This window comes from Volvox carteri, assembly GCF_000143455.1.
Source record: "Volvox carteri f. nagariensis unplaced genomic scaffold VOLCAscaffold_71, whole genome shotgun sequence".
NCBI classification, from domain to species: Eukaryota; Viridiplantae; Chlorophyta; class Chlorophyceae; order Chlamydomonadales; family Volvocaceae; genus Volvox; species Volvox carteri.
This window is the reverse complement of record NW_003307614.1, coordinates 129,056-141,154: the sequence shown is the minus strand read 5'-3', so window position 1 is coordinate 141,154 and position 12,099 is coordinate 129,056. Positions and strand designations below refer to the sequence as shown.

Below are 12,099 nucleotides of genomic sequence, written 5' to 3'. Positions count from 1 at the left end.
TTGGGCGTCTTGTACTCCCTGGAATGAAACTAGTAATTCTTATAACATAAACCACAGTGTAATCTAATATATACATACATGTGCCCTGACAGGGGGCTGATGATGTGCTTACAGGCCGTGGTCTGCTCTTTGTCCAGCAGATTCATTGGGCTCATTATGTCCTTGACACTTCGTTACCTTACCTGTCAGGTACTCGCCGACGGGGTGTCGCCAGACACCGCCCCTGCAGTGCACATTGTGCTGTTGACCTCACCCAAGAAAACGACCATGAAGGTAGGCATCTTGGGCCCAGATGGAACTAGAAGGCGTACCGTCATACACTGACCTTGCTTGTGCACCTGGCATGCAGCATCCAGGACGACTCACCCATAAGTTGCCATCTAAAGTTATTTGTCCCTTATGAACTAGGAAGATCAGAATGAAGGACTGTCACCCCTCCCTCCCTCGGGCTGCAGGAGATGAGGAAGGCAGTAGCTGTGACTTGGTACATGCCTTTCTGGGAGCTTAAGGAGCTGCTTGACTGCCGCAGGTGCTGGGTGTGGGACGGGTGGTGTGGGAGCTAGGCCCTTAACTAAACTGCACTTGTTGCCAATTGTCCCGCGTGTAAACAGTAAAAGTTGTTACTTGCTTTCCCTCGCACCATAAATGTGCCCGCAGCAAGATGTATAGTGCAGTGCCAGAGGCAACTGTGGAGGAACTCTACACTTACTATGGCGGTGTAGCACGGTATGTGCTTGAGCAGCCGTTGAAGAACCCCAACTGGATGTTGTCTAAGCTGCAGAAGCCACTGATCAGCGCCATAGATGCAAGCAACGTTTCTCAGGTGAAGCACTGTAGTGTAGCTAGTCCTCTGTCTGAGCCTCATGTCATTTAAGGTCGTTGCCCAGTTTTCGCCTGCATTGCCTGAGTTTTGATGTTGATGATCCTTCTATCCAGTGGAAACTGATTCTGTATGTTTGCATTGCTGCTGAGCTCTTGTGTCCTTCCATGTTCATATTGCTGCAGATATCTCGTTTCTTGGCAAGTTGTACCTGCCTTTCACCTGTAACACACCTATGACCTGGCCTGCCTCCCTGGTTGCTCCCATCACGATAGGTTCAGTTGGCCATTGCGTGATCCATATTGTGGTTGACGACAAGTTCGAGGTGCAGTACCTAAACTTTGCTACCAAATGGGTGGCTGTCGAGTTTGCCAAACGGGCATGGAAATGTGAAAGGGGGGAATTGATATCTCTGCTAAATGGCAGCGAAGGTGTTAAAGGGCTACCTCTTTGAGGCAGTCATGCATGCTGCACTGGCGACTGGCGGCAAGTTCGATGTGTTGCCATTGGACCCGAAGACTCTGGAGCGGGGCAAGGAGGAGAAGCTGGATATCCCGGAATGCAAGCAGTATAACATCTTCACAGACAATGAGGTCCATGGTATGATGAGCACTAAGATGGACACATACTTGAGGCCCAAGTCCTCCAACTTCCCCGTCATTGATGCTCTTATGGTGCCGGCAATGTACCTTTTCCAGATGACTGAGTCAGCTATGAAGGAAATTAATGCTGATGACCTCGAAGACGTGTTCAAGCGACTCGGCATCTCTGCTCCGGGCCAGGAGGGCCGCCAACCCAGCCTTTACTTTGTGGTGGATCCTAGCATCTACAACAAGTTTAAGGTGCGGGCAGGAACGAAGAAGAGGAAGGCCTGTGAGGAGCGAGAGGCTGCCTGGCCGCCCGACCCCAAAAAGCATGAGCGGTCAGCCAACACCCGGTTGTACATTCTGCGTGGCTGTAGCAGTTGCTCACCTGGCGGGTCGACTGGATAAGCGGAAGCGTGGTGTTGGCTGTCCTCGCCGGAGTAGGAATAAGTCCAACCCAGCGGCAAGCACTAGCGTACATAGACATGTATGAAACAATCAGAGACGGCGGCAGTGGAGTCTTGAACTCCGAACACCTAGTAGATGTGATACGTCAGTGTCTGGCCAGAGCACCCCGCCCGGGTAGCTTATATCTCGGCCTACCTGCCGGAGATTCCCTACCACGGTCTTGCCGTACTAGGATAATGTTGGTGGGGCCCAGGGCCCCAGCCCGTTAGGTTTGCTTACGAACAACTGTCATGTTCGATGCATGTGACGTGGCTCGTAACATGTACAAAACTTGAGTCGAATCATGAACGAATTAACAATTATTGTTAAAAGTAATCGTTGAAATATTCTAAGGGAAATGTAGCTTGCTACAGTGGCATTGATAGCATGAAGTGAAGGTGTCATGCACATGTACTAAGACCTGCACAGCAGCACCTGATGCATCCTCACCGCAACAATTGTTGTGCTGGGTGAAGGGACAGCTTTGTGGACACCTTGGACCTATGGCCACGATCTTCATGTTTTGTTGAGCTACTGTGTGCGAGCTACTGTCCTTATTGATGCAGTGGTAGTAGCCCCTTTCGTTAGCCATGGAATGCTGCTGATGTCAATTGCTAGTTGGTTAGGCAAGCTGCGGGGTTGCCCAAATAGGCAATCTGGTGCAGTTTCTGAGGGAAGTGTCTGCTAGGTGTTTTAGTATGTACTGTTGTGTTGGGTTGGGCAGATGAGTAAAAGTGTGCACATGTTCAGATGGCTGCTGATGACTGGCAGTATGTAGGTATCAAAATGGCATGTAATGTAGTGTTACAGAGTGGGAGGCTTCTGGGCCACTTTATCACATTGTCAGTTCTACGATTTATCACCTTATAGCACCAAATGGCATGTGTCACTGCGTTTTTTTACTGGTGTAACCAGTACTTGCCAGTATCTAATCTATTGTATCACAGCGGATGAATATTTCTCATCCTCTGACCCTAGAGAATGCATAGGTTCCGAACTGTTCTGAACCATGTCACCCCAACAGTCAGCAGGTGCACCAACCGGCAACAAGATGTGTCGTTCCTAACTAAGCCAACACACGGTAGGGCTCCTGTCTAATAGGCCACTCATATACTCGTACACAATGCTGCACAAAGTAAGTACAGATCACATTCTGGGGTTTGAAGCCGTTCCAGGAGTTCGTCTATCCCCACATATTCAAACTCGAATTAGATGACATTGTAGCACTGCCCATATGAATACACAAGTTGTGTAACACGGTATGACAGGTTGTGTCTGCAGCCCTACACCCTGGCTGTCACCAAAGGGGTTTGCCACCTCATCATATGACGCCTTGCAAATGCAAATTAAATAAGGAAAACATCTCGCAATGGAAATATTGCAACAGAGGGCCGACAGGATAATACTGATGCCAGTTTTTCTTGCGTCGGTCCGATAAGGTGCAGCTTTCATACCGCAGATGCTGTTGTGTGAATGTCGTACACGGCCTGAGCATCCGACAGCATGCAGCATCCGACTACCTACAAAACGATATGGACGGAGGTCCTGCAGTTGAAAAACTAAAACTCAAAAATGGCATGAGGGTTTTATGGTTTTTTCAAAAACATCCCCCTTCCCTCGCGATCAAAGATTCGAGTCAGTTCTTGCAAAAAATGATAAGCATACTGTTGAAATACGTTATTCATGGCCAAATGTCGGCATGATCAACGAGCTTTGTGGCGGGCTCAAGGAGGGAAGTTGAGGGAGCGATGTGCGATAGATGATATTGAGGTCTTCAGGGAACACTTTGCTGCGCTATAAACGCAAGTGTAGGGGAGACGGGGCCTGATGGTGCAAAACCGGCTTTTGAACTTCATAAACTTTGGGCCAGTTCCTAGAGGGGCAGGAAATGGCGGGTCATCCCACTCGGTTTTGGGCAGGACTGCAAAGGCAGCAGAAATCCTAGACCCCCCCCGCACGCTGGAGGAAGTCGCACGTGCTGTTGACCGGCTGCCTAACAGTAAGGCACCAGGTTTGAAAGTAGCGCCGTCAGAATATTACCGCTATGCGCGTTTGCCTCGAGAGGAAGAAGGCTCCGCGACGGGTAATGGTAGGGGCAGGCGACGGGGGGAAGTGAATCAGCTTGTTCCGGTACTGCACGTGCTTTTGGAACATATCAGGGCGACTGGGGACTTCCCACGGCAGTTTACAATTACCGTCCTCACCCTTATTTACAAGAAGGGGGATCCCAGCATGCCGAGTAACTATCGGGGCATAGCAGTAGCTGGCGCCTTGGCGAAATGTTACGCGCTGGTCCTCCTGGATAGGCTTGTTCGCACAGGGGAGATGCTCTCGCTTAGGCACCGAGGCCAAGCGGGTTTGAGAAGAGGATTCGGTACTACACATCATCTCTTTGCCAAGCAGTACCTAACTGCTAGGCACAGCCAACCGGGACAGCGGCCGTTAATCATTGTGCAAATTGACTTTGAGAAGGCGTTTGACAAGGTGCCACGGGAGATAATGTGGCTTCGTTTGCAAGAGAGAGGGGTTGAAGGGTCCATGCTGCGGTCACTGATGTGGGCGTATGACAAGGTTACAATGGTCATCAAGACGAATGGCAAGGCTAAAGGTGAATTTGAGTCAAAACAGGGTGTGAAACAAGGCTGTCCATTATCAACTGAGCTGTTTGGACTCTACATTGAAACTCTCGCGGACGTCATCGATATGCACGACGGTATTAACACCGGGGCACGGCCAGAGGATGCACCGGAGGTTGGAAGTGAGTGAGTGTCCATCCTCCTCTATGCCGATGACGTTAGCCTTCTGGCAACAACACCGGGACGCATGGGGGAGCTGCTCAACATTGTGGACGTGTTCTGTGATGATTTGGGATGCGACCAAATGTGTCGAAATGTGAACGCCTCGTTTTTGCAAGCGACAGCGATACTAGAAATGCTGTCCAAGCATCGTGTGATGAGCTCAGGCTGGCTGGAGATGCCATACCGGCTAAGGATAGTGCACGATATCTGGGGTTAGTGTATGGGCCAGAACGGCAGTTCTGGGCCTGCCGTCAGCAGTTGTATGACACAGCTAGAGCAGCTATGTTCGCGTTGAGTGCAAAATTAGATAAGCTAAAGTTGTTCGCCCCAGATGTGAGGATGAGGTGTTTCGATACGCAGGTACGAGCAATACTGTTGTATGGTTGTCAAGCGTGGCGGCCGTTTAGCTGAGGTCTTGGACAGGCTCAAGAGGCGGAGTGATGCGAGTAACCTTGCAGAGGGGCCCTTCGAGGCATGCCTAAAGGACAGAGCAGTGCAGCTTCAGATATCCTTCATGCGACAATTTGTAGGAGCTGCCAGACAAACACACCGATTCCTGTTTGCAGAGCTGTCGCAGCTACCCCTACACTACCACGTTCTCAAGCAGGTTGTGAGGTTTTGGAACCATGTCCATTTACAGCGTGGGTCTGTGGCACACCAAGTTTTACGACAGGAGGTCGCAGAGTCCCTCTCCAACCCCGAAGGGGCCGGATGGGGGACACTACTACTCCGTTTTCTATGTTTTTGGGGGCACGACGTATGGAAAGAGGCCCTGCAAGGGCTACACGAGGTAGACGAACGAGTGGAGTGGCTGATGAACAGGCCAATGCCAGAAGGTGCGGTTTTGGAGTTCAAGGACCGATTAGCGAGTGGTTGGAAGCATACGCGTTTAGATGTCCAGCCTGACGTGTACCCGTCAGATGGCAAGCAACCAGGAATTCACATGGCGAAGTATAAGCATTGGATGGGTCTGGCGGCCGAGCAAGCGGGCAGGAAGGAGGTGCTCCCGCATATCGCAATGTTTATCCCGCGTTCAGTGAACCGCAAGCTTATGCAGTTTAGGCTTTGCTGTTGGGCATTGGCGGCTAACAGAGCGCGTAAGGGACGGCGTTGTATACCTAGGGAGGAGCGAGTATGCCCTTGCTGCGGCACTGATAGCCATATCGAGGACGAGAAGCACATTTTGATGGACTGTCCGGTGTACAACAAAATCAGATCTGATATGGGTTTCCCACGCTTCGAGCATATGAAGGACGCTATGAAGTGGGAACCTGAACGCCTGGCAAGGATGCTGGAACGCATATGGTCCCACCGCAACTCTTATCGTTCCCTTTGGTCGTTAGTATCCTTCATCACTTGTTTCGTTGGAAGTGCGAGGTAGGATGGTGCTTATAGGCGATTTGGCAGCCCTTGAGCCCTCGGCTCGTATTAGGGTGGTTTGCAGGTACGGGGAACGCACCCACGACCATGTAACAACAACAACAACATCATCATGGATATTCGTTATGGGCAGTGCCTCAAAGATTTGCTGTATTTTTGAGAGCTGTGAATGGGCAGGTATTGGTCCACTGTTTGATGCCATGCCCTGCGCATTGCTAGCCCTGCCTGGTCCGGCGTGTGCATAACCACATCTAGAGCATCCTGCACAAGGAAGAACATTCCCTAACGTTTCCAGTGCCTTACAGACCAGGAGTGCGTGGTGTCGATACTCCAGCCCTGGGTGACACTCAATCTCTTTTCCGGGAGAACAGGGTCTCCCCACAGAGGCAAATTCCCACACCACGCATTAGGAGCTAACGGATGAACATCAACATCCTCAACTGGGGGGAGATATGCCTACACTGTCATGATGCGCTGAACATCTGATGGTAAAACGATTCCCCCTAACCAAGGCCCCCTTCCTGGGACGTGAGTAGACACATGCGATTGTACATTGGGTAAAGGGCATGCAGGAAAGAGTGCATGACCAAGATCCAAGGCGCCTGTGTTAACACTGGCTGGACTATCGCTTCGCAAAATGCACCGCCCAGCACGCATGCACGTGTTCTGAATATTCCCCAAAACCGCCCGAAGTTGGATGGCTATATAACAAAGGCAGGTGGCTGGCAGAGGATAGGGCCTGACTTCTGCTCCCAGAGGACCCGGGTTCATATCTACATGCCAACCTCTCGATGTGTGAGGGGTGTTGGAAAGGGAGGTGGCCCCCCATCTTATGGACGATGCAGGACGTGATAATAGCAGCTCGCGAGCTGACCAGGAACTAAGTTGGGGCGCCGTTGATCCGCTAGATTTGGTTGGATACTTGTGGTGAGTTGCCGAACCCAACGAATACATTCTGAAGTCGGATGGGGTGACGGATTAGGGTGCCCCTCTAGCAGGGGAGAGCCCGGGAAAGGGGCCGCTGGCGAAGTTAACCACCCTGTAACAACATACATACGGGGCCCATGAGGGGGCCCAAGGGCAGAAGGCTGTCAGAAATATTTCGAAATCGGAAAAGTAAAAGCAAAATTGGTCTTAGTTTCTAATTTTGAAAAATCGTGGTTTCTAGAAACATTCTCAACAAACATAGTTGTATCAATAAAGTAAACTCTAAGTAAAATCACTTGGTATAAAATTATGTCAAGGTGCCGTACCAATCCAGTCGTGTACGAGCGTCCATCTGCCTCCCTTGGCCTTGCCACTCGCCTCCCCACCACCGCCGCCCCCGCCCCCGCCATCGCCATCCTGCTGCTGCTGCTGCGGCGGCGGCGACTGCGTGGGTAGCCACAGCGGTCCCGTGACGATGTACACGTCCGCAGCGGCATCTGCACCAGGCGGCAGGTACACCAGGATCAGATCCCACATAAGAGCACACACATACATACACAATAACACAGTTGCATCTTTGTGTCGTACACACCAACCAGGCCGTACAGGCAAGTGGGGTGTGATGCGCTCTATGAGTTGCTCTCATCAGGGTCACGCGACCCGGTGTTTCTCTACCCACTTCCTCTTTTCCCCCCCCACTTTCCCTCCCCTCCCCTTCCCTCCCTATCTTACACGTCAGCTCCTTGACAAAGCGCTCGAACCTGGCCCAGTAGTCCCGATTGAAACCCGCACCGACCTGAAGGAGAATAAGAATGAGGAAGAGGATGGGGGTACGAGGGGGGTCAGGGGGGAAAGACGAACCACGAACGAGTGAAGGTGCTGCCAGGGCAAGAGTTTACCAGACGGGGGGGTCGGGGGGTGTTCCCAGTTCCCAGTTTGTAGGAAACATACAAGGTAGTAAGCGAGCCCGGAGAGGGATGAGGAGCGGGGAAGACGAACCAAGTGATCGAGTGAAGCTGATGCCAAGATAGACTGATACTCCAGAAGTAGGTAAGGAAAGAAGTGAGGAGGGAGGGCAGGGGAGGGGAGGGGGGAAATACATGCAAAGAGCAGGGAGTCATGGGAGGGGGAGGGGGAGGGGGGAAACCATGCATCCAGGAGGAAGTCCAGGCAGGCCTCAGCTGCCCCTGATGGCGACCAAAGCACCAACTGCTGCCATGTCTCCGCACAAGTTACCCGTGCACCATCCTCACCGGCTCCATACACATGTCCGTACATACATACATACATTATATAGGGTTTGGCACTACTGGTAAGGCGCGACCATTGCCCCCGGGAGATCCCGGGATCGATACCCATTAGGGTCAAAGTCCTTCCGATGGTGGAAGGCATTGCGCCCCTAGTTGATGGACGGTGGTGACCTGGGATAAAGTTAACCTGCGAGTCGACCAGGAACGGAGTTGGGCCGCTGTCGACCCGGCAGATTCCGTTGGATGCTGGTGGTGGGTGCGGAACCTGAGCGATCCACTGAGAAGTTGACTAGGGTGACTGGATGAGGGTGCCCCGAAATACCGGGGAAGGCAGGGTTTCGCAGGGTAGCTGCCACGGGCGAAGATACACCCCCCTGCTTCACACATCATACATTATAGGCAGGCGGCTGGCAGAGGTTAAGGCCTGACTTCTGCTCCCGGCCGACCCGGGGTCAAATCCGCCTGCCGACTCCTCGGGTGTTTGAGGAGTGATGAAATGGGAGGTGGCCCCCCATCATATGGACGATGTAGGACGTGATAAAATCAACTTGCGAGCTGACCAGGAACTAAGTTGATGCGCCGTTGATCCGCTAGATTTGGTTGGATGCTGGTGGTGAGTTGCCGAACCCAACGAATACATTCTGAAGTCGGATGGGGCGACGGATTAGGGTGCCCCTCTAGCAGGGGCGAGCAGGGACTGCCCCGGGAAAGGGGGCCGCTGGCGAAGTTAACCACCCTGTAACAACATACATACATAATACATACATACATACATACATACATACATACATACATACATACATACATACATACATACATATATACATACATACATACATACATACATACATACGCACACGAACCCACCTGCGGGCTGATGTTGATGAGGCTGAATGTCTCGTCCATCGCCTTCTGACTAGACTTGTGGTCCGCAGCGGGTGTCTGAGGACAGGGTCAACCGTCAACCGTCAACAATCGCGGATACGGCGGGGAAAAGGGAACGCTCTATGTGTGCTATTGTGTGCTCCCGCGAGCCGCATCTGGTTCAAATTCAATTCAAAACCGATCCAAATCCAATTGAAATTCAAGCATTCGTCCCACTGCGGCTTTCAAATGTTCGGATCCCATGACACGCAATTAGTGGATCTTTTTTCGCAACGGAGCCTCTCTCTTATCGCTAAATAAGACACCAAATCCTCGCCCCTTGCTTCGTGTATAGCAGTCTCCCTTCCACCCAGTGTCGTACACTCGTACCATGTGGCCCCTGTCGTACCCAGAGCCGCGGAAGTCGCTCAGCTTGGCACTGAACCTTGGGTCAATCCCCGGGTCCGGGAAGAACTCCGAGCCCTCCCTAGAGCGGGGTTGGAAGGGGGGAGGATGACGTGTAAGGTCATTCATGGCCGGCAGGGGGAAGGGTGGGCAGATCATGTATATGATGATGAAGATGATAATGATAATGATGACGATAACACGAGCGCACACACACACAAGCATTTCACACCCCCCATATCCCCCTCCAGCACACCTTTTGGCATCTCCGTTGGAAGAGGCCCTGGTGATGTGCTTCAGAACCCACTTGGGGTTCCGTGTACGGTAGTCGTACGCCGCAACGTAGCCTTCGTACTGCCGTATGATCTCGGTCTCTGGTGCGCCTGCGAGATTCACGGGCCATAACCTCATCACCAATATTGCCATCGTCATCGCCACCACCATCCAGCCTTGCCAATACGTGATGCCAAGGGCCTTAGGGCATTAAGACTCTCTACCGCCTGACTGGGCCGACGACAGTCAGCACGCCAGGCAGACAGACTGACAGACAGACTGACTGACCGACAAGCAGACAGACAGACAGACAGAGATGCCGTGTGATGCTAACGCTAATGCGAGCTAACGCCTCTCACCAAGAGCTGCTGCGCTTCATGTCAACAACGTAATCGCCGATCATCACAATACCGCCGTTTGCAGAGCGCAGTGAGGAGAGCCCACCCGTCTTCGAAGCCGCGGTACTCGCTTCCCCCTGCCTTCCCCCCACAGCAGCGAGCAGCGGCGTGCCGAATGTCGATACCCGACTTCAAGCCCGACTGCACGATTGCCTTTTACCCGGATTCAAGCCCCAACCCGACTCCCAAATCGGATTTCAACTCCCTTAATCCGGAATCGGACTCCTAATTCCGAACGAATGGTCTAATGAATGGTTTCTTACCGAACTTGGCGGCGTGGTGTCCCTCCACCAAGCTGATGCCAAGGCCCGCTGCAGGTCGGGGCGACCAACACAGAGAGCAGTATGGCAGAGGAAGGAAGGAAATCATCATCATGCATTCCAATGACACGACTCAACTGTGGTCGCCCAGACGTCCTAATAAGAAACAAAAGTGCCAACTCGGTGGGGGGGAAAAAGGCAGCATTACCGTCGTGCGTGAAGGAGTGTTTTGGATAGTTTGCGCGCTGCAAGTGGTCCTGGGGGTGGCCTTTGGGGCTGGGGCCGGCGGGACGTGTAGCGATGTGCGAACATCGAAAGGACATAAAAAATGAAAATCAAGCCTGTTGGAAAGGCTGCCGGACAGGCACATATGGTACTGTGCAACTGGAGGAATTCCGTGTACGTGTACTGCAAGCAATACATGTGGGGTAGTTAGTCCATGAGCCAATAATGGGGTGCCTGGGGATTGGTCAGGGGAAACCCGGGTCACGGTATCACGGCTGCCGTGAAAAATCACTCGCTGGTCAGCTGGACAGATTTGAACGGAATGCGCAGTGTGGAGCACTTGGGGACGCTAGCGCTCATATTGGTCCTGCAGGCAAGCGTCCTTGCTCGTATTGGCCATGTTGCGCTGAACATAGGTTGGGTGGTCGGGTCAACAAGAAAGCTAGAGGGAAGGTACGGCAGGCTACCACGGCGCAGGTAAATGCGCGTGGATTCCTGTTGGTACGGGAAGCGGCTAAACCCAGCGGAGGTCAACGACAGATGCGCCTGGCTTACCACGTCTGTCCTGAGGCTGCTTGACCGCGGACAGGTATAGGTAACATCCTCCAGCGCCCACCGCAACACCGACGCCAAATCCCACAAAGAGCATCCTGGAAGTAGTTTTTGATGCATTGTTATAGATCAGATCAGGTATCGTTAAGCTTAAGCTGTGTGGGGAAGGCTTTCATCGCACCTCATTTTCGGGCGACAGCGCAAACTACCGCTCTCTCCTCAGCACGCAAATGCCTTTAGCATGTGAAAATGTCAGGATCTACGTGTTATTAATTGGTCATGACGATAATGAAAAGCATAGCACAGCACGCCGTACATGGGCGCCTATCATTTTGTCTGCGTTTCACTACACCGGTATGATTACCTATTTTAGGACAAGTATTCTGCTCACATGCAAGTGTCTTTCAACTAAGTCTGTAGCACATGCGACGTTATGCATCATAATTGGTTCGTTATGTTCCGTTGTGGTCTTGGCAAACATGCGACAATCCAATGGTGTTGATCCCTAATAAACCTGCCATGCTCAAAAGGAAGGCTTTCGAAGCCGTCTGTTTATCAGCACCTCGAGCATTATCTTGCACTGCTCGGAACGTATCTGAACAGACTGTTGGGAGGCCGATTGAAGGACGCTGCGTTGCATCCTTAGTAGATGTTGAGTATCGGCTTTGCAGCTTCACATCCGTGCCGTCACCTGTCGGTTGTCTAGATAGGGCCTTCAGCAGCGACCTCACGCAGCCCTCTACAGCTTCATTCCCTTTCTGCTTTTTAGCGAGCCATCATATCCCTGGTCATACCGGCGCCTTGAGACCTTTCCCTTTGTCTCGATGGGTAGGTAAACCTCCCGCCTTCGTTGCCGACGCGGCCGCACACGGCCCGCACCACGACGATTTTGAGATGACCTTGTTTGCCGCAAAAC

At 52.2% G+C, this 12,099-nt stretch overlaps 2 protein-coding genes across 2 annotated transcripts; one reads left to right on the top strand and one right to left on the bottom strand.

The window, feature by feature from the left end:
* Window positions 1-78: 78 nt before the first annotated feature.
* Window positions 79-1,812, top strand: VOLCADRAFT_98349 (uncharacterized protein; the record flags this gene model as incomplete). The annotated part of the gene is made up of 4 exons (XM_002957262.1): window positions 79-273; window positions 456-529; window positions 658-823; window positions 1,252-1,812. The coding sequence occupies 4 exons, from the start codon at window positions 79-81 to the stop codon at window positions 1,810-1,812; spliced, it is 996 nt and encodes a 331-aa protein (XP_002957308.1).
* A 5,456-nt stretch (window positions 1,813-7,268) lies between these two features.
* nuc2 (mitochondrial nuclease) lies at window positions 7,269-11,427 on the bottom strand (the record flags this gene model as incomplete). Its single annotated transcript, XM_002957224.1, has 8 exons — window positions 11,365-11,427; window positions 11,187-11,281; window positions 10,410-10,457; window positions 9,732-9,858; window positions 9,461-9,557; window positions 9,074-9,148; window positions 7,689-7,752; window positions 7,269-7,453 (listed from the first exon to the last, which is right to left on the bottom strand). The coding sequence occupies exons 1-8, from the start codon at window positions 11,367-11,369 to the stop codon at window positions 7,269-7,271; spliced, it is 696 nt and encodes a 231-aa protein (XP_002957270.1). The 5' UTR covers window positions 11,370-11,427.
* Between the last annotated feature and the right edge of the window lie 672 nt (window positions 11,428-12,099).